General features: G+C 38.9%; 4 protein-coding genes across 5 annotated transcripts in view; 1 reads left to right on the forward strand and 3 right to left on the reverse strand.

Annotated features, from left to right (window-relative positions):
* Positions 1 to 17,628, reverse strand: part of LOC145481893 (uncharacterized) — a 287,663-nt gene that overhangs the window by 79,889 nt on the left and 190,146 nt on the right. The window lies entirely within an intron of this gene.
* On the forward strand, positions 204 to 6,641 carry LOC145481856 (OTU domain-containing protein 3-like). Its single transcript, XM_081460413.1, has 6 exons — positions 204 to 1,585; positions 2,577 to 2,725; positions 2,883 to 3,151; positions 3,746 to 3,901; positions 5,079 to 5,178; positions 6,022 to 6,641. Exons 1-6 carry the CDS (start codon positions 1,380 to 1,382, stop codon positions 6,555 to 6,557), a joined length of 1,416 nt encoding a protein of 471 aa, XP_081316539.1. The 5' UTR covers positions 204 to 1,379; the 3' UTR covers positions 6,558 to 6,641.
* LOC145481885 (uncharacterized) lies at positions 6,614 to 12,499 on the reverse strand. 2 transcript variants are annotated; one of them, XM_081460450.1, is made up of 7 exons: positions 11,387 to 12,490; positions 10,478 to 10,626; positions 9,519 to 9,601; positions 9,022 to 9,046; positions 8,448 to 8,529; positions 7,935 to 7,956; positions 6,614 to 7,278 (listed from the first exon to the last, which is right to left on the reverse strand). In XM_081460450.1, the coding sequence occupies exons 1-7, from the start codon at positions 11,561 to 11,563 to the stop codon at positions 7,100 to 7,102; spliced, it is 717 nt and encodes a 238-aa protein (XP_081316576.1). In that variant the 5' UTR covers positions 11,564 to 12,490; the 3' UTR covers positions 6,614 to 7,099. The 2 variants fall into 2 exon arrangements, with proteins under 2 accessions (XP_081316576.1, XP_081316575.1); XM_081460449.1 differs by lacking the exon at positions 6,614 to 7,278 and having other exon boundaries at positions 7,285 to 7,956; positions 11,387 to 12,499.
* LOC145481851 (uncharacterized) lies at positions 14,095 to 17,466 on the reverse strand. Its single transcript, XM_081460409.1, has 2 exons — positions 15,957 to 17,466; positions 14,095 to 14,893 (listed from the first exon to the last, which is right to left on the reverse strand). The coding sequence occupies exons 1-2, from the start codon at positions 17,449 to 17,451 to the stop codon at positions 14,433 to 14,435; spliced, it is 1,956 nt and encodes a 651-aa protein (XP_081316535.1). The 5' UTR covers positions 17,452 to 17,466; the 3' UTR covers positions 14,095 to 14,432.

The following is a 17,628-nucleotide window of genomic DNA, read 5'->3' on the forward strand; positions in this document are numbered from 1 at the left end:
ATTTAGTTAATTAAAAGGGCCTTTAGCGTTCAGAAAAAACGAGCACTAATAAGAGTTAATCTCCTTTTATTCTGCCAACAACAGAACACTCAAACCGCAACAACTTGCCCAAAGGGCACGTGCTTACAATTGGGAGGAATTGGCAAATCCCCCTCTAAGAACTAAATGTCATATGATAACGCAAGAATGTTCTAGAAATGTCACGCAAGGAATGTTGAGGGTCACTACAGGCCCATAATCAAAATATTTCCAACAGATGCATCTTTATATGGCTGGGTCATTTAAATGACGGAAAGATTTCCTTTTTTCGCGGTTTATTAATAGTACGGGCCGGTTATGAAATTCGAAAGCATGTGAAAGTGGCTAGGGCTACCTTTTTTAATAAAGGGTATACGAGAGGGAAGCCTTTTCTGTTAAAATGGTGTACAAAAGCATAAGGAGTTGGACCTTGGGGAGGGGCATCCCCGTATAAAACTTTGTGAAGTACCCCTATCCCCTCAGCCCCTCGGTCCCGGGTAATCTGCACGATTTTAAGGTCAGCATGCACGAGGGGACTAATCCCTGCAACTAGTCCCTGCAACTACTGAACTAGTCCCCAGAAGAGTTTACACGAGGGTGTTGTCCCACGAACAGTTCACACGAAGCGTTTTGAGGAACAAGTCGCAGGGACATGTCCCAAAAATTCAAACCAGTTTGAATTCGTGGGACTAGTCGCAAGGACCAAACTTTGGTCCCTGCAACTAGATTTTGAAGCAAAAGTAGCTAGTTCACACGATGGGACTACTTTGGTCCCTGTGACTAGATTTTGAAGCAAAAGTGGCTAGTTCACACGATGGTACATGTCCTCGCGACTTGTTGCAGGGACTAGCCGCAGGGACTAGTACCCTCGTGTGTGCCGACCTTTACCATACCCCAAAATCGAGCCCAGAGTTTCTGACGGCGGAGACAGGACGCTTATATGTAGCCGGCCTTTTTCTGCCCTGGCCCTGGAGGAGATGACGATGAATCCGCTCGCTTTTGGGCAGCGGCCATCAACGGTTTCAGTCCTCCATGGTATAATAGACACTGTAGTGTAACATAGTAACATTGCACCACCAAAAAGCAACATGGCCGCAAGGCCTGCAGCTGTACGGTGGAGTAGAATAAGCTATTTATAGCTTCTTTTGCATTTTGTTGTTTATATGCTTAGTATAAATGTAAGCCTAGTACTATCTCTGCAGTTTTTGTTGAAGGGGTTCTGGACGAAACAGCACGGAAACTGTCAAGCCACCTCCAAATTTATCACCTCGACGTTTAAATATCTCAAGCGAAGCTTTAATTTTACTCACAAGGAAATCGAAAATTTATTGAGTAAACTATACCACAGGTGAAATCTTATAATGACGAAAGGCGGAGCTAACAAGAAACAGACGAAAGGGCAACGGCGCGACGAGCTTGAAAGGAAACGAGATGACCGTGTGAGGCGAAATGCTTTGAAAAAAGAGCGTAAAATTAAAGAGTACCTTGAAGATGATCAAGACTTTGCCAGCTTCAGTAACCAGCTGGAGGCGCTGGGTTTGAAGATCAAAGACATCCCAGGAGACGGGTTAGTCTAAGGCTATAACATTAACACTCGTTTAACTTTAACTATACAGCAATAATTTGTAATAATTACTCAACAAACTGTTATAGAATAAGAAAGAAATTCAAGGTTATGTTGAATGTCATTATACTTGGGAAAGATGTCTCTGAAAGTTATAGATCTGTAGAGGGACATGAAATATAACCTTGATAAAATTATGTGATAGCACCGTCTTGAAAGGAATCTACCATGAAGTTATAAAGTTTACTTTTCTAAGCATTAGACATGTTCATGCAGGAGAGGTCGGTTTTAAAAACATACCAATGATAATCCATTTGAAGAAGCTAGTGATAAAAGGGGATAACTGACAATTTTGGTTTTTTTTTTTTGCTCCCAATTAGCTGAATTTTTGCATGTGGCCTTCATTTCAGCTGAAAAACATTGCCCTGTAATTTTTTTCGCTGGGTTGCTCTTCATTTTCGAGAAATAATGTATGCAAAAAAGGCACTTTTCCTAGTGGCATCTTTTGGCGAATGCGAAACAACAGAAACCTTTTGTTTTGCCAGACAATGAAATCAACGAAGCATCACATTATTTTGTCAGTCTGGATCTGACTGGTAGTTCCAAACTGTTCAGTTACATGTAAATAGATTGAGTAAGTTTCATTGAGCTGCACATCAAATGAAGTCCACTTGAAGTACTTGTGAGTTGGAGCACAACTGTTTGTCCTCCACACAGCTCCCCAGTAACAATAGCAATAGACCATTTCTGAGTTACCCTGTGCCTCTGTTTCAAAATGAGTCCTCATGTGAAACCTTTTGTGTGAAAACGAATTTGATTTGGATGAAAAAGAACCTGTAGGGGGAACATATTTTCATATGAATGGTTTTGCATGAAGACTCATTTTACCTCTCTATGCTGGAAATCTAGTAACATAAGTACAGAAATCTGCTGAGGACCAGTGCGTCAGAGATATCTAACTTCTGTACAAACAATTTTCCCTTGCTGTACCCAGAAATTGCTTGTTCCGGGCCTTAGGGGATCAGATTGAGGGAGAGCACACGTCCCATGCCCGGCACAGAAGAGAAACAGTCAGATACATGAGAGATCATAGAAGTGACTTTGAACCGTTTATGGAGGACAATGTGTCATTTGATAAGCATTGTAAGTATTGCAAATAATCATTCACAAATCATTTTCTGAGTAATTTAGCTTAGTAATACATGTATCTAAACAGAGAAGACAACTTGTGAACACAACTGACAAAGCTGAGATGTTTTAAAGAACACAAGTTTTATGTGGTTTCATTTGTTGCCTTCAGTAGAGCAATTATCGAAACTTAGTACTTACGGTGGAAATGACAGCATTGTGGCTTTTGCTCGTAACCATGGTGTCAATATTGTCATACATCAACTCAATGAACCTCGATGGGTTATATATGGTGGAGATTACAGCAAGAATGGACAAGCTCGAGAGCTACATATTTCTTACCATAATGGTGAACATTACTCATCTGTACGATGCATTAATGACAACACTACAGAACCAGCTTGGATTAAACATAATGAAAAAACATCTGCAGTCACAGCTGTAAGTATTAATTTATATATAGATTTAGCCAAGCCTAAAAGCAGAGCTCCTGATTGCAATAATTATAAGTTACCCTGGCTTGAGCCTGCAATCCGATCGAAAACCAGTACCTGGACAGTGGTCAACGTAAAAAAAAGGTGACCTCAGTGAGCTCTAAACTTGAGCCAGCGATATGGTGATGTGATACTGGTCAGCACATGCCTTGTTTTGACAGGTGTCAGTTGACCATAACATAGATGTCTTGAATATCAAAGCTGTATGCTGTAAACCAAGGTTGCATGCCTCAGTCGACATATTAATTTTGCCGAAGTATGGCTGTCACGTTGTGCGACGCCATCATTCTTGTCATTGTGCATGCATACTGTTAGCCATGATAACCACAAAGAAAGCAATTTATGGGATCATATGAGTACATGGTGCTCTGCATGGAGGCCCTTTAGGTTGCTTGAGCCCCGCTATAATTTATGAGGTTGCATCATTGGCATAATTATGAACTTCAGATGAAGACACCAAGGGGAAGAATAAATGGTAGTTTTAAACACATTTTATGTTGACGGACATGTAACTTTTGGCTGAATTGTTGTTTTTCTTTAGGCTGGAAAACCGCAACCTTCAGAAACCAGAAAGGTGAGAAAGTCTAAAGAAAAGGAAAAAAGAAAAGACACAACAGCTGATATTGACAACATGGCTTTTCTACAAGGAGACAAGCTCACAGCAGAGGAGTTAGTTATGGCAGCCACTGGATGTAAGGTGCAGAATAAAATACCAACAGATACATGATTTAAATATCTAGCACATGGTAATTTAAGAAAATAGATGCAATTAATATAAAATTAACAACTGCATCGCAAAATGGAGGCTGGGTGCCTGTGATATCCAGGAGCTTCCACTATTGGCAGCCAGCTCCTAGATGGAGACCGCTCCCATGGCTGGCAAATCCTGGCAAGCCAGCCATGAGCCCCCACGCAGAAGGGAGAGCAGGCACCCGTCACACTGTGTGAACAGTGGAAAAGAGGGAGGGAAATGGGGGGGAGGGAGGAAGCCTTGAAGATGAGGTCCCATGAACTGCCACGCAAATAACACGCTAGCGCCTGTAACGCTAAACACACTTCAGTCAAAGAGCACATGGGATCTGGCGCATGCCCATGTATGAAATGCCGCTGACTCCAGACAACACTGGCGCTCTTTGTTGTTAACTCCGTTAAATTGCATTTAACTGCATATTACAAAACATGTGTAGGGAAAATTGAAATCTTGGACAAAGCAAAAGAGAGTAAAAATCAACAGTGAGACCACCCAAAAATAAACAAAGTCAGTCTCATGACTCAAACCAACAACTCAGAGTTGTAATTAGCAGTTTTCTCTATGCCTTACTGTAAGTATTGAACACTGTGCCATATTGTTCAATATGATTTATGGCTTAAATATCTTTGTTATTCATGTCACACTTTTAGTACATTTATGTGGCACTTTGTTGGTTTCATGATATTTCTTTGTCACAAAACAAAGGACTAATCATTTTCTATTGCTTCTATTTTGAATATAGCAACAGCATTTTTTGGCTTTTTTTTTCTTGAAAATGGAGCGGAAACTAGCAAAAAAAGCCAGGACAATGTTTTTCAATTTATTTAAAGGCCAAATGCAAAAATGCAGCTTATTTGGACCAAAAAAAATTTATCAAAATATTCACTTATCCCCTTTTACCACTAGTTACTTCACTGAAGGATATTTATAGTATAAAGCTTTCAAATTACTGAATTAATTTCCTGCAATTCTGAATGTTAGAGCTTGTGACATAATTATCATCCTGGACCCTGACAAATGTCTGAATCACTTAATTCCATCAACAGAGAGCTGATTTTGATGTTAGTTCATGGCTGTATGATTTCCCTCTGGCAAAGTGAACAGTCTTCATTTCATTTTCTAGGACTTGGTTACCATCGCTCAAACTCTTGAGGATAACGCTTATGATGTTGATGCCTCCATTCATTACATTCTTCAGTTGATGTGTGTTGCTGAGGACACAGGTATGTTCGGATGAGTTGTAGAGTGGGGACACTACTTGTACTTTTGGACGGTAATGCATTCTTGTGTGTAATACATGCCCCATGCTCAGTTGATTGCTGAGCTCCTAGTAGGGGTTTTCGGGATACAGGATGTTTATGTTAATATTAGCAGGAATACAGGATATTACAGGAAAGGGTTATGGGCAGCATACTCTTCATTGAGGGTGGCAAAGGAGGGGGGAAATACCAATCACACATCACGCTGAACTTTTCTACTAAATCATGTATCATGGGGCATTTTTTTCACCAATCAGGTGTCATGTAAAAAGAAGTAAGTACATTGCCGATTTTACTCTCTTGCCCCTATAAGTGTTGTTAAAAAGAGAATTCTCCCGATTCAACCACAGAAATGCATTGGCAAATATTCCAAACATTTTCCCCAAAAAATGACAATTATTGCTCAAAATAAAGTTGATGACCTGTACGGGAGACCGAGAGATTATGTCTGTATCCAGGAGACTTCTGGATAATCTGGGAGAGTTGGCACCATCTGTGAACCGGCTTTTGATGAGCGTGAAAAAAAATAAAATAGGGCGAGTGAAGCAAGCCTAGCGGGGTGCGATTTTTCCCTCTCCAGACCATTCTTTGTTATATCTGCCTGCCAGTTTATTTGCTTTCCCTACAACAAAATCAGGAGCCTGTTCACAGGCTAAGTTGGCAGAGATCTTACATGTTTATTTATTGCTTCATTTATGTTTTGTGTCTACACATTCCCCATGATGAGACAAAAAATAGAGTATTTTAAAAGTAGGTCACTAATATGTACAATTACATTGATTTCACTAACCACAGTGTTTGTTTCAGGGTGTTTGTCTGACGAACTTTATGCCACCAGCAGTGAACTAGTAAATCATGTTCCAATGACGGAATGCAATGTGTTGGAATCTGAAAAATCTGCTGACATGGAAATTAAGGATCTTAATACAAACAATTCTACTGATGAAACATATAGTTGTTCCACTGAGGATAACACACAGTTATCAGATTTGGGGACTAAAGAAGAGACAGAAAACAGTAATTTAAATCTATCAAGCAATCCAAAGAGTGAAACTGTACAGGACTTGAGTGAATCCATATCACATGGCGACCATAAATCCAGTAAGACTTATGAGCAGCAAGGGGCAAGGCCCAAAGTTGTTGATAGGTCTAAAAACAGACAAGGAACAAGTAATGTGCACTTGAGTAACAAGAAAAGAAAGGAACTTGCAAAGCAGGAGAAAAAGAAACAAAGGGATGAAAGGAGAAAGGAGGACTCGATTCCCTGTCTTGATTCTGGAGCTGCAGGGGAACAAAATACCAGCAATGGTATTGTTACTGATTTAGGACTTCTTGCAATATAGAAGTCCGCAAGTCTATTTCTATTTCTAATATTTCTTCAGGAAATGGTCACGTCATATTTCCTATGAAATATTTTATTTAATATTGTTATTACTTTGGTGCACATGCCAAACATGGGCACTACATGGTATCAATTAACGAAAAAAGCAGTTCTTGCCAAATACTAATCTAATCTAATGTCATCTAGCAACATTTAAAAATAAATTCAGTGTGTGCCTTCTCTGTTTCCATTATAAATACTGGGGGGTGGGTGCAAGCTATTGTAGACTTCCTTTAGTGTTACAAAATCAGCAAACTTACAAAAACAGCAACATTCAAATTACTCAAGTACACAAACTGATTTTAAAAATATGTAGCTACAAATTATAGTTCTCACAAAAGCTAACTACAAAAATAGAATTTCCTTAGTTGTAAGTATAAACAATTTTCTTATTTACAAAATTAATTAAAATGGCCTTGTTAATTCACATGATTGTATAAAATTTTGATGTCAAGGTTAGAAAATCAATGACACTCAAACTGATCTGATTCATACTATTTGTTATTAGCTACTGAACAAGTTTGTTTTGAGCATGATGTTCACAAACTCCTCCTGATCAACTTCACTGTCGCCATCTTTGTCAGCTTCTTGTATCATTTCCTTGAGTTCCTGCTCATTCAACTTTACCCCACAGAGTCTGGAAACTTGTTTCAGATTGGTCAATGAAATTTTTCCTGTTTTATCTGTCATGAAAGAAAAAGTTTGGTATTGCTGAGTAAAATACTGTCAGCAGTTGTAAGTTGGTTATGGTCCAAGCCACATTCAAATATTTTAAACCCTCCTATATGCTAGTTTCATGCACAGCCATTATTAGGGTCATCAAGCAACGCTTCTTGTTGCAGCTATGGAAGAGACTAACTCCATGCAGACACCTGATCTTTTTTGAAAGTGAACTCTTATAGCAAATTCCTTTGTACAATAACATGAAACCTGACAGTACTTTACAACTGAAAAAGCTTAACTTACAAAAGAAGAGTTAACATGATTTGTTACATATAACAGTACCCAACTAGACAATGTACACAACACATTTTTTCATCGTCTTAACATAAAAGGCCTTTTGCAACAGATGGTCATATGGTACAATGTATAATATCAGCCATGCTGGAAGGCATTATACATGTATGCACTGGGACATAAAAACACAAGGTAAAGTCAAGCTTGACTGATTGAAATTGCTTTGTTTTGGAGGCTGTCACATTCGTTTGCCCTCCAGAATGGAACATTTTCTGCCATGTGGCTGTTTGTTGCAAAAGGCCTATTTTCACTTCTGCCCTTAAAGTTGTCAAAAAAAATATTGCTACATAACAGTTACAGTGATTTGGTGTTGGCCACTCACCTGTATCAAACATCTTGAAACCCTAGGAATAAAATAATATTGTAACATGACAAGTACGTACAATACCCAAGATTTTATGTGCTCAAAAAACTGATACCATGAATCAGGGAAGATTGAGTTTGAACAAAAAAGAAGGGGAGAGCAAATAATTTAATATCAAATTATGCAATTTTTAACTTTGTTTCTGTTGACTCCCCACAAATCCATTTCTGTGGCACATGGCAAGAACTTTCTGAAGTATCTAGTCTCCCACAAATGAACCCTTCCCTCCTCATAGTTTACTACCAGAGGTTATTACCACAAGGCTGAAGTGGAAACCTGAAGTGGATCTCATCTGCAAATACACTAACCATTCTACACATTCTCACTTTTGTCCATGTGTGATAAATAAAATATTGAGGCAATGTAAATTTCACACTAGTCTTTTTAAAAAGATTTTCACAAAAAAAATGGATAAAAAATGTTATATATTTAATAAATTAAGAATCATATAATTTATGCAGATACCGGTACCTGCACAATTTCATTGTGTACATCTCTGCCATCCCCTTGTCTGGCAATTATAAATTCCAAAAACTCATCAAATTCAATTGACCTGTAGGGAATAAAATGTTGAACAAAATGAAACCATCATGATCAATGAATTTTCCAATCTGTTTTTATTTATTAATTGCTTATTAATTTTCATTTTGTGGATTCAACATAATGACCAGCTCACAGTTGGCTTGATAGCTCAGTTTGAGCACTGCACTGGTATTGCAGGGTCATGGGTTTGAATCCCATTAAAGCCTGCATTTTTTCAGGCTTTATCACCACTACTTAAATTTTGTATTTAACTGTGATGGTCTTTCTTCTTAAGAATTAAACCTTTATTCTGCAGATCAAAAAATTAATTATATTCTATTTCAAACAAACTTCTGTTGAATGTTGTAACTTGCAAAATTATGTTATCCACTGGATTGCCAGGTAGCTTTGAAACACTATGTTCAGACTGCGTCATATACAACGCATACAACTGAAAACACATTAAATTATCTGTAACATTGTTGGATATCTTCAAAACACATTATTATAAGTAAAACCCTACCCTGATTTGTCAATATCCAAGTCAGCTGGAATTAAAGAAAAAAAGGTCTCAAAGTAAGTTTGGTAGTATATGAAAATGTTTTCATAAGCATCCTTTACCACATCTGTAGGGTATAACACAGACATCCAGGGAGGATGTTACTTTGAATGGTTGGTGGGGCTGTGCTGCAAAGAATCACAAATTCTTGCTTTAGCGTGGTTCTTTCCACCTTGAATTCTCGAACCTTTTGCTGGAAAGTCTCAGAGTCTCAAGTGTAACGATGTAAATAAAAGTCTCAGATTGATTTAAAAAGATGATTGGTACAAAGCATTGTTATAATTAGTAAGAGTCTTTGATCATCTAGAAGTATGTGTATCAAACTAGTACTTTGCAAACTGTAAAGGTGGGAATTATAAAGTTAACTAGGCCCTCTCTGGTGTATTATTGTTCATGTAATATTTACATATACATAGCACCTTTTCTGTTTTGTCACATTTAGAACTGAGTATTGTGTTTACCTATCATGTCCTCTATGGATTCCCTTGAAATCTTAAATCCTAATGCCCTCATAGCCTTCCTGAGTTCTCGGGCATCAATTGACCTACAAGTTCAACACATTTATGATATCCCACAGTCAACCACATACATGTAAACAACAAATGATTTGTAATGAGAAGCTGTTGAATTTCAAGAAGTCAACTATAAAAATTATGTATTACTAAGCTACTGCATACCACAAGAACACAAGAACTACAAGTTATAAATAACTTACTAGAGAAAAAAAGTTTCTACAGAGTTCCTCAAACACTCATTTACTAGTTAGGGAGCAGCATTAAAAACAAGTGAAAAAAATCAGGCTTCGGGTGAGGAGCTGGCCTCCACCTCTCTATCTACTCACCTGCATTCTTTTCCTGTTGAAAACATTTCAAGGATCTTCAAGAGGATCTTGATGATTCTCAATCAAGATCTGCAAACATCTTGCTCAAGAATCTTTTAATTAGGATCTTTCCATATTCTTGTCAGTATTTTAAGAGATCTTGACCAAGATCCTTGAAAGTAATGTAGGCCCTTAAAGGTCTCAGAGATTCTCAAAGAACCTAACAGGTACATCAGGGTGCATTTGTCTTATTTTTGGTTTACTTCCCAGCTATGAAAAAATGCCACTGTAACAGACCATTACAGTATGACTGAGCTTAATGCTAACTACTAACTATGCTACCAAAAAAATAACATAAAAAGCACTATGCTACCAACTATTTTATCAAATATGTTATCAACTACTTTCAATAAAATAAATCCTATAAACATGCAGAATGTACATAATTATGTAATTAATGTTTCTTATGAGCTTTATTACTGTAGCAAATGCTGTACAGCTCATTGGAAGTCTCTGGTTTGGTGGTCAGAGCACCCAAACAGGGTCTCAGAAGTTTTGCTTTGTCCAAAATAAAATTACCTGCTGCTAAAGAGTACTTACCCACTCTTATCGGTGTCAAACACATCAAAAACAAGCTTCAGATCTCTAATCTCCTGTGGTGTAAGTTGTTCATATGCTCTTGAGGTGACTTTGCCCTTCATGAATCTCCTCTTATTCCGTAGCTCACCATCAAACAAGGCTTGAGAAAGCTACCCAATACATAAAAACAGAAGAATTACCATGATGTGCGATGAGACCATTGGTTCAATTATGAATCTTGCTGTTAAAAATAGCAACCTCATCTGTTTTTTTAACCTCATCTGTTTAAGGGTGACAGAGCCACCTTAACATTGTGAAAACAGTCTGGTTCACACTTATAAGGAGATATTTCTAAAGTTTGGTTGAACTTTTGCTTGATTTTACACAGGCTGGTGCAAAGTCTGGCTTACATCTAAGGTAAATCACAAACACCTGAACACGTTGACATATTGACTGGGCATGACCAATAAGGTGGTAGATTAATGGTAGATTAAACCGCAGGCCTGGAGTAATTCATTTATGTCCCTTCTGTTCTGGATTTCGCTGATGACACAAAAAGATCCCAGAAATAAATAATTAAAATTCTCATCTAAACATGAAGATTTTTACAATATCAGAGAACAAACACAGAAATGCTGTTGTTTCTGACTAATGATTCATCTGGTTGATAAATTTTAAGATCAGGAATTTGTCATCTGAGTATTCTTTATTTTCCAATATTTTTTTTCCTTTTTTTGTTCTGTATAAGGCCCTTCTACAATTGTGCTACTGAAGGAGACGGCTGAAATTCAAGGCAGGATAGCTCCAAAAATATTTCTCAATCCTCTGTCAACATTGGCTAAATTAAGCTTAATTGAGGGCTAATATAATTAGAGTCGACTGTCGGAACAAAGGAATTACAACGAAGGTATCAACTTATTTAGCACTCACCCTTTCTCTCGATGAAATGCCACTTCGACTGCTACCTGCTACGCTGAGTGTCTCAGAAGCCATTTGCTGTACCATGGTTTTGTTTGGGACATTTCCCAGCTGCAGAGAACTTTCACGATCATCTGCAGACTTGCTTGTTTTCTTTTTGCCCTTTTTCTTGCCCGCTTTTTTCGGCATAATGAGTTAAAAATACGTCCAAAGTATCTCACGTGGACATCTCTCACAGAAAACTCGGTAGCAAAAACGATTACGAGGATTAGAAAAGAGATCAGATCAAGGAGAAAAAAACTAAACCGTCCGCCATATTGTTTACTTCGTTGTCACGCAGTTACACTCGATCCAGTTCGCTCTCAAATTTTGATCAATTTTGGGCAACCGGACATTTTTTTAAAATTTTATTTACTTATTTATTACAATTTAATGGCAATTAAATCTAAGTCTAAAGGCATACACAAACAGGCAAAGCCATAAGGATAATCTGTAAAAGAGTGGAACACTCCATGCGAGACAGATCACCATGTAGCTAATCTAAATAAATAATCATGTAATAACAATCAAGAAAAAAAAAATTAAATCAAATATTCATTCCTCACTTAAAAACTTCTTCATTCCCGACTTAAAAACTGCCCAACTAGGAGATAACCTAATATCTAAGGGTATCGAATTCCACATCTCCACAATTCTATTAAAATAAGTGTTTTTAAAAGTAGTCGTTCTATCTAAATTTGTCTTCAAGGAGTAGTCATCAACATGTCTAAACCTGTGCGCATCATCTTGAGAATAAAAGTTCAGAAACGGAAATACATCCACATTCAAGTATCCATTTAAAGCCTTATACAAAAATGTGACATCAAAAAGATAGCGCCTCTTTTCAAGCGAAAGCAGATTAAGACATTTCAGGCGCTCGTCATAGGTAAAATTCCTTCTTCCGAGAATAAATTTTGTTCCCCTCCGTTGTATGCGCTCAAGCTTGTCAATGTTTCTTGCGGTGTGTGGCGACCACACAACTGATCCATATTCCACTTGCGATCTCACCAACGTGCAGTACAGCACCTTTAGGGTTTCGATGTCCTTCCAACCTCTACAAGTTCTTCTAAGTAGGCCTAAAATTCTATTAGCTTTATTTGTAATGGCATCTACATAAGAGTTCCAAGAAAGATGATGGTTAGTAAACAAACCAAGGTCGTGGAACTCATAAACTTCCTCTATGAGCGATTCATTTAGGGTGAAACTAGATCTGAATGGTTGTTTCTTCTGGGTAATGCGCATCAACTTGCATTTCTTAACATTGAAGGTCATCCTGTTGTGTTGACTCCAGGTACACAAACTATCTAGATCATCTTGAAACATCGTTAGATCACTTGGACAGTTTACCACCCTAAACATCTTGCAGTCATCTGCATAAAGTGCCACAGAACTTTCTTGACTGACCACCTCAGGCAGATCACTGATGAAAATAATAAAAAATAGGGGACCCAAAATGGACCCCTGCGGCACGCCAGATGGAATATTCAGCCAGCTAGAACATTTTCCATCAACCACGACTCTTTGTTTACGATTCGATAAATAGTCACCACACCAGGCAAGCAGCGACCCTGATATTCCAAAGTTACACAATTTATGCAGAAGAATTTTGTGGTTCACGCGATCGAACGCCTTAGCAAAGTCCAAAAACACAGCATCTACCTGAAGGCCAGCATCCAGTGCTTTGCTCCACATATGGTGAGTAAGGACTAGCTGAGTTATACAGGAACGCCCTTTCACAAAGCCATGCTGCCAAACAAAATTTTATTCCACCTCGCAGCCAGTCCCATATAGATGCTTTTTCAGGGCAGGAATAATTCTGGTCGTCGTAATTGAAACTTCTCCTGCAAGGTGAGCTCTTTAACCGATAAACAATGAGAGAAATAAAGTAAGTTGGGCAGCTATATTCCTAAAACCACTACATTTCATATCACACTTCACTCAACACCCTAACACGTTAGCCTAAATTACATTGAAACTTTTTATTATTGGCCTTATTGAGGCAATACAAATCCACATGTATATGTCTTGAGTTGGAAGCTTCACTAACCAATATGGTTTTGAAATGTGATGAGTAGCATTGAAAACAAACAGTCGCCGCCGACTGTGGTTGCGGCAGAGGTGCCCCAAAAGAGGAAAGCTTTACTCACCGCTGACCATCGCGCGGTGCTCCGCACTGTCATAATACTAATCAAGTAATTATTGAAAGGAAGCTAGATAGAAAGCTTGTCTGAGGGTGAAAAGTTGCTTTTAAAATTCTCTGAACCTGCTCGGTCATTTACTACGACATTACTAAGAGTATCCCAAACGGAAAATCTAGACGGCTACAACTGTAGGCGGGTTCTGCCAACACAGGCAAATGCTTAGTTTTTTCCTAGCACATAAAGAAGGAACTTACCGAACAAAACGCTATTTGTTCTTTTTTGCGTTCTAAACTATGCGGAAGCTTACGTGTAATATACTTGAATAAAAAAGGAACTTATTTTAATCATAATTTTCTAAGTAAAAATTTCGTCTCTTTTTCGCCTTTAACCATGTGCAAGCTTTGGCCTTCACTTGAGTGATTTCTTGGAGGCTAAAAATAAAAACAAGCAAAAAATGCAACAATTTAGGCTACGATGTCAGTTTGATTATTGCTGAACGTATTCCCTCGGTTGTAGAGTACTATAAATAGTGCCTCTCTATCCCCACCCCCTGTTTCCCCAAGCGTGTTTTATGTTTTAGTGAGATTAAACTTGTATGATGAGTATAAAAACATCTAGACGTCTTGTTTTTTGTTGGTCACGTGCCAGTTTTGACGTCATATCACGTGCTGTAAGGGTTTTTCAAGGAGGGGGGAAGGTGGCTCGTACCTTGGGGTAGCAGAATCAATGGGACATGCTCCCAAAATGGTGCAATTTGAGACTTGGAACCTAATAGAAAACCGTTTCACTAGAAATGCTAGAAATCACAATAAGGTACATGTCCAGAGAGTTTGCTTTTATTCAAGCCATAACATTCACAACCTTTCTCAACTTTTTTTTTATGTTTTGTTTCTCCAAAAGGGAATGGCTAGCCACCCAATCCGCCCCCTAAAGCCCCCCCTGGTATTGTACTTACTTGTTAATAGACTACGCGCATGTAGCTCATGCACTGTGCAGTCAGGATACGAAAGTTCAAACTGGTCTGTTTGTATGCCTTTGTCGCATCTTTCCTTTCTGTACTGGGCGTTTTGGCAGTGGTCCTCCTTGGCCACTACTCCTTGTTGACCTGTTTTAAGTATGGTATCAATAGCACCACTGTCTTGCACGGCGCCGGTGACAGTAGGCGTGTCCATTTGTCCTGTTTCCAGCTGTTCATTGACGACGTTACTTTCAGCCAAACCGTGCATTTCGTCTTGCAAATCGTTAAGAGGCAGAAGCAAAGCCAGACAGCAGGATAAAGAGCAGTGCGGATTTTTGCGCCATTCCGTGAGGTAACGATAGAGGATCAGTGTGTACTGAACTGAAAGCAAATGAGAAATAGAGACAGGTTTTCCATTACTCCCAGCAAAATAGTTTTAAAACTCTTTTTAAACAGCTAAAATAGTTCGTCTTCTGTGATTGGCGCGGTGATGATACTCAGTCAAGGGATTGGTGACTAGTATTTCGACAACCTGGCCGGAAGTGATCACTGTCTCAGTCAAGTGAAAAAAAAAAAAAAAGTGAAAAGCTGTTTGTAAGTCGATGGTCCTTGGAATCGATATTTCAGATTTGCCCTGGTTATATTGGCCTCAAGACTCGCAAATAGTCAGCACTAGTCAGTTGATGTCAGTTTCGAAAACTCTATCGAATCAAGTCAATGTCGTTCTGGATTAATTGAGGTCAGCGTTTTTTGCGTGGAATTTTTGAGGATGAATGTATTGTTTGTAAGGCTCTGGTAGATTCTAGAACCGGTTTTAACAGAGTTTTGAATGTATGGTTTTGTTCCCAACTTGAGTCTTGTAATCAATACCTTAAGACTTTGTTCTAAGTTTATTAATAATTCAAATACTTGAATGAATCCAATTGCAATTTTGAAAACGTTTTCACTCGTATATACTCCTTTCTTTGGCCATCGTAGCTTAACAAGAAATAACACGCTGGCGACTGCGGTGATAAACATGACGATAAAACGCAATGATGGAAAACAATTTTTTTGGTTTTCAATTATTGCGTTTTATTGTCATGTTTATCAACGCAGTTTGTGTTTCATTTCTCGTATTTGAAATGATCATTGGGATCTCGACGCTGCTACAACCCAATGATTCATGTGTGATCCGTTTAGATGTGTTAATTCATTAAATTACAATATTCAGAGGGGAAGCGGCTTGAGCCTTAGCTGGTTTTCATGCGGGTCGTCTATCCTGGTCGAATTGGAGTTTGGTCAATGTTGGTTTTTCAGGACGGAGGAAAACCGGGGAACCCGGAGAAAAACCCTCGGAGCAAGGCTAGAACCAACAACAAACTCAACCCACATATGACACCGGGGCGGATTCGAACCTGGGCTATCCCTGCTCCACGCATTAATAATAACAGGAGTATCCTACCAACAAGAAGGCCAATCACCGAAACGTTTGCTCCAAGTACCAGTATCCTGAATAGGACTGCGTCTGCGTATTGCTCGCCTGAGCTAAGTGTGTTCTCTGCTGGGATTCTACTGACAGCTCCAACAGCTAAGTTGACAATAGTAACGGCAAGAGATGTGGACATCAATCTGTTCTCGAACGCGTCTTGCATGGGACGGATCCAGGAGAACAGCATTCCATACATCCCGGCGATAACCAGTGTTAAGCCAATGTAAGATCTGCTCTCTTGTCCCACCAGAATCAGAGCGGAGGTTAAGATCACTTTACGAGACATTTCAACAGGTTCCCAGTACCACGAGCGAGGTTTGTAGTTTTCAAAAAGAAAACGCAATCCTGTGATCATTTCCATGCTGGGGCCTGGCTTATGGCAACTTTCTGCACCTTTTGAAGCAAACAGTACCCTTCTTTGTCTCCACAGAGCGACGAATGAGGCTGCAGGAAGAGCAATGACATAGACAGCGGCTATGTACGCCCCCATGAGTAAATACTGGTACTTTGAACCTTGACATTTTGTCATGTAATCTGCCTTCAGGTACCTATGACAAAACACTTCGTTTCCATCTCGGCAAAGGTCTTGGCAAGCAAGAGGCAGAACAGCGGCTGTCTTAGAACACGTGCTCAGGTACGTCACGTAGAGGACGAAAAACAAGTTTTTATACACCAGCTCTTTTGTCTGTGATATCCTTCTCGACTTTTCTTTGACTTCCAAGATTCGGCTTTTCAAGATGAGCGCTTTTCTTATTCCGTAATAGATGCCAGACAAGCAAATAACCGCAGCGTTTATTGCCATCATCGCAAATAAGCTTCCAAATGCATCGAGCTGTAGGCCTGTGAAAAGGCATTGAATGGGTGCAATCTGAAGTATGTTCAACTGTAATACTCCCGAATACTTAGCGATACCCTCCAAGGAATCTGGCCACTTAATGTACGAGAATACCTCAAGTAAGCCGTAAGTAACCTGATAAAAGCCAATTACGATTTTGAGTTTGGAGAAAAACATGTCTATGAGTGGCAGTTCTCTGGCCTTCTTATCTTTTCGTTTGTTTGTCCAAGCCAATAATGCGATGATTATGAATAAAATGACAGTGATGATCGACAACTGCGCCACAATCCACTTCTTTGATGGACATTTTGTGCAGATCTGTAACTGCTTATAACATCCTGAGCTGCACACCGCACAAAGTGGACCTTCGTAACCAATCTCACATGGGGAATCCAAACCACCCTTGCAAGATCCCTCAACCGGGCATTTGTAAGGCGTAGGTATCGGATGAGGAAATCGTACGCTGAAAACATCCAATGCTGGTGAAGATGACAACATATTTGCAATAAAAAATCTGTAACGCTCTTTATGTGTCTCATTTCGCCATTCCCACCAGTGACCAGATTTCAAAGAAGCATAATCGTCTTTGCATTCCAGTCCTCCTTGTCCACATTTGTAACATTTATCGAACATATCCGTTCGATAAAATTCTTCCAAACATTGACAAGCACGGTATCCGGCGAAAAAGTCAGTTTCAGTGCCTAGAAAGATTCAAAATAACTAGTTTTTGAATGGCATAGTTTTATCATATTACGTCAAAGTTCATATACACACAAGGTGAATGCATCCTATGCTTTCAAAATTGTAAAA

This window comes from Orbicella franksi, chromosome 3 (assembly GCF_964199315.1).
Source record: "Orbicella franksi chromosome 3, jaOrbFran1.1, whole genome shotgun sequence".
NCBI lineage: Eukaryota > Metazoa > Cnidaria > Anthozoa > Scleractinia > Merulinidae > Orbicella > Orbicella franksi.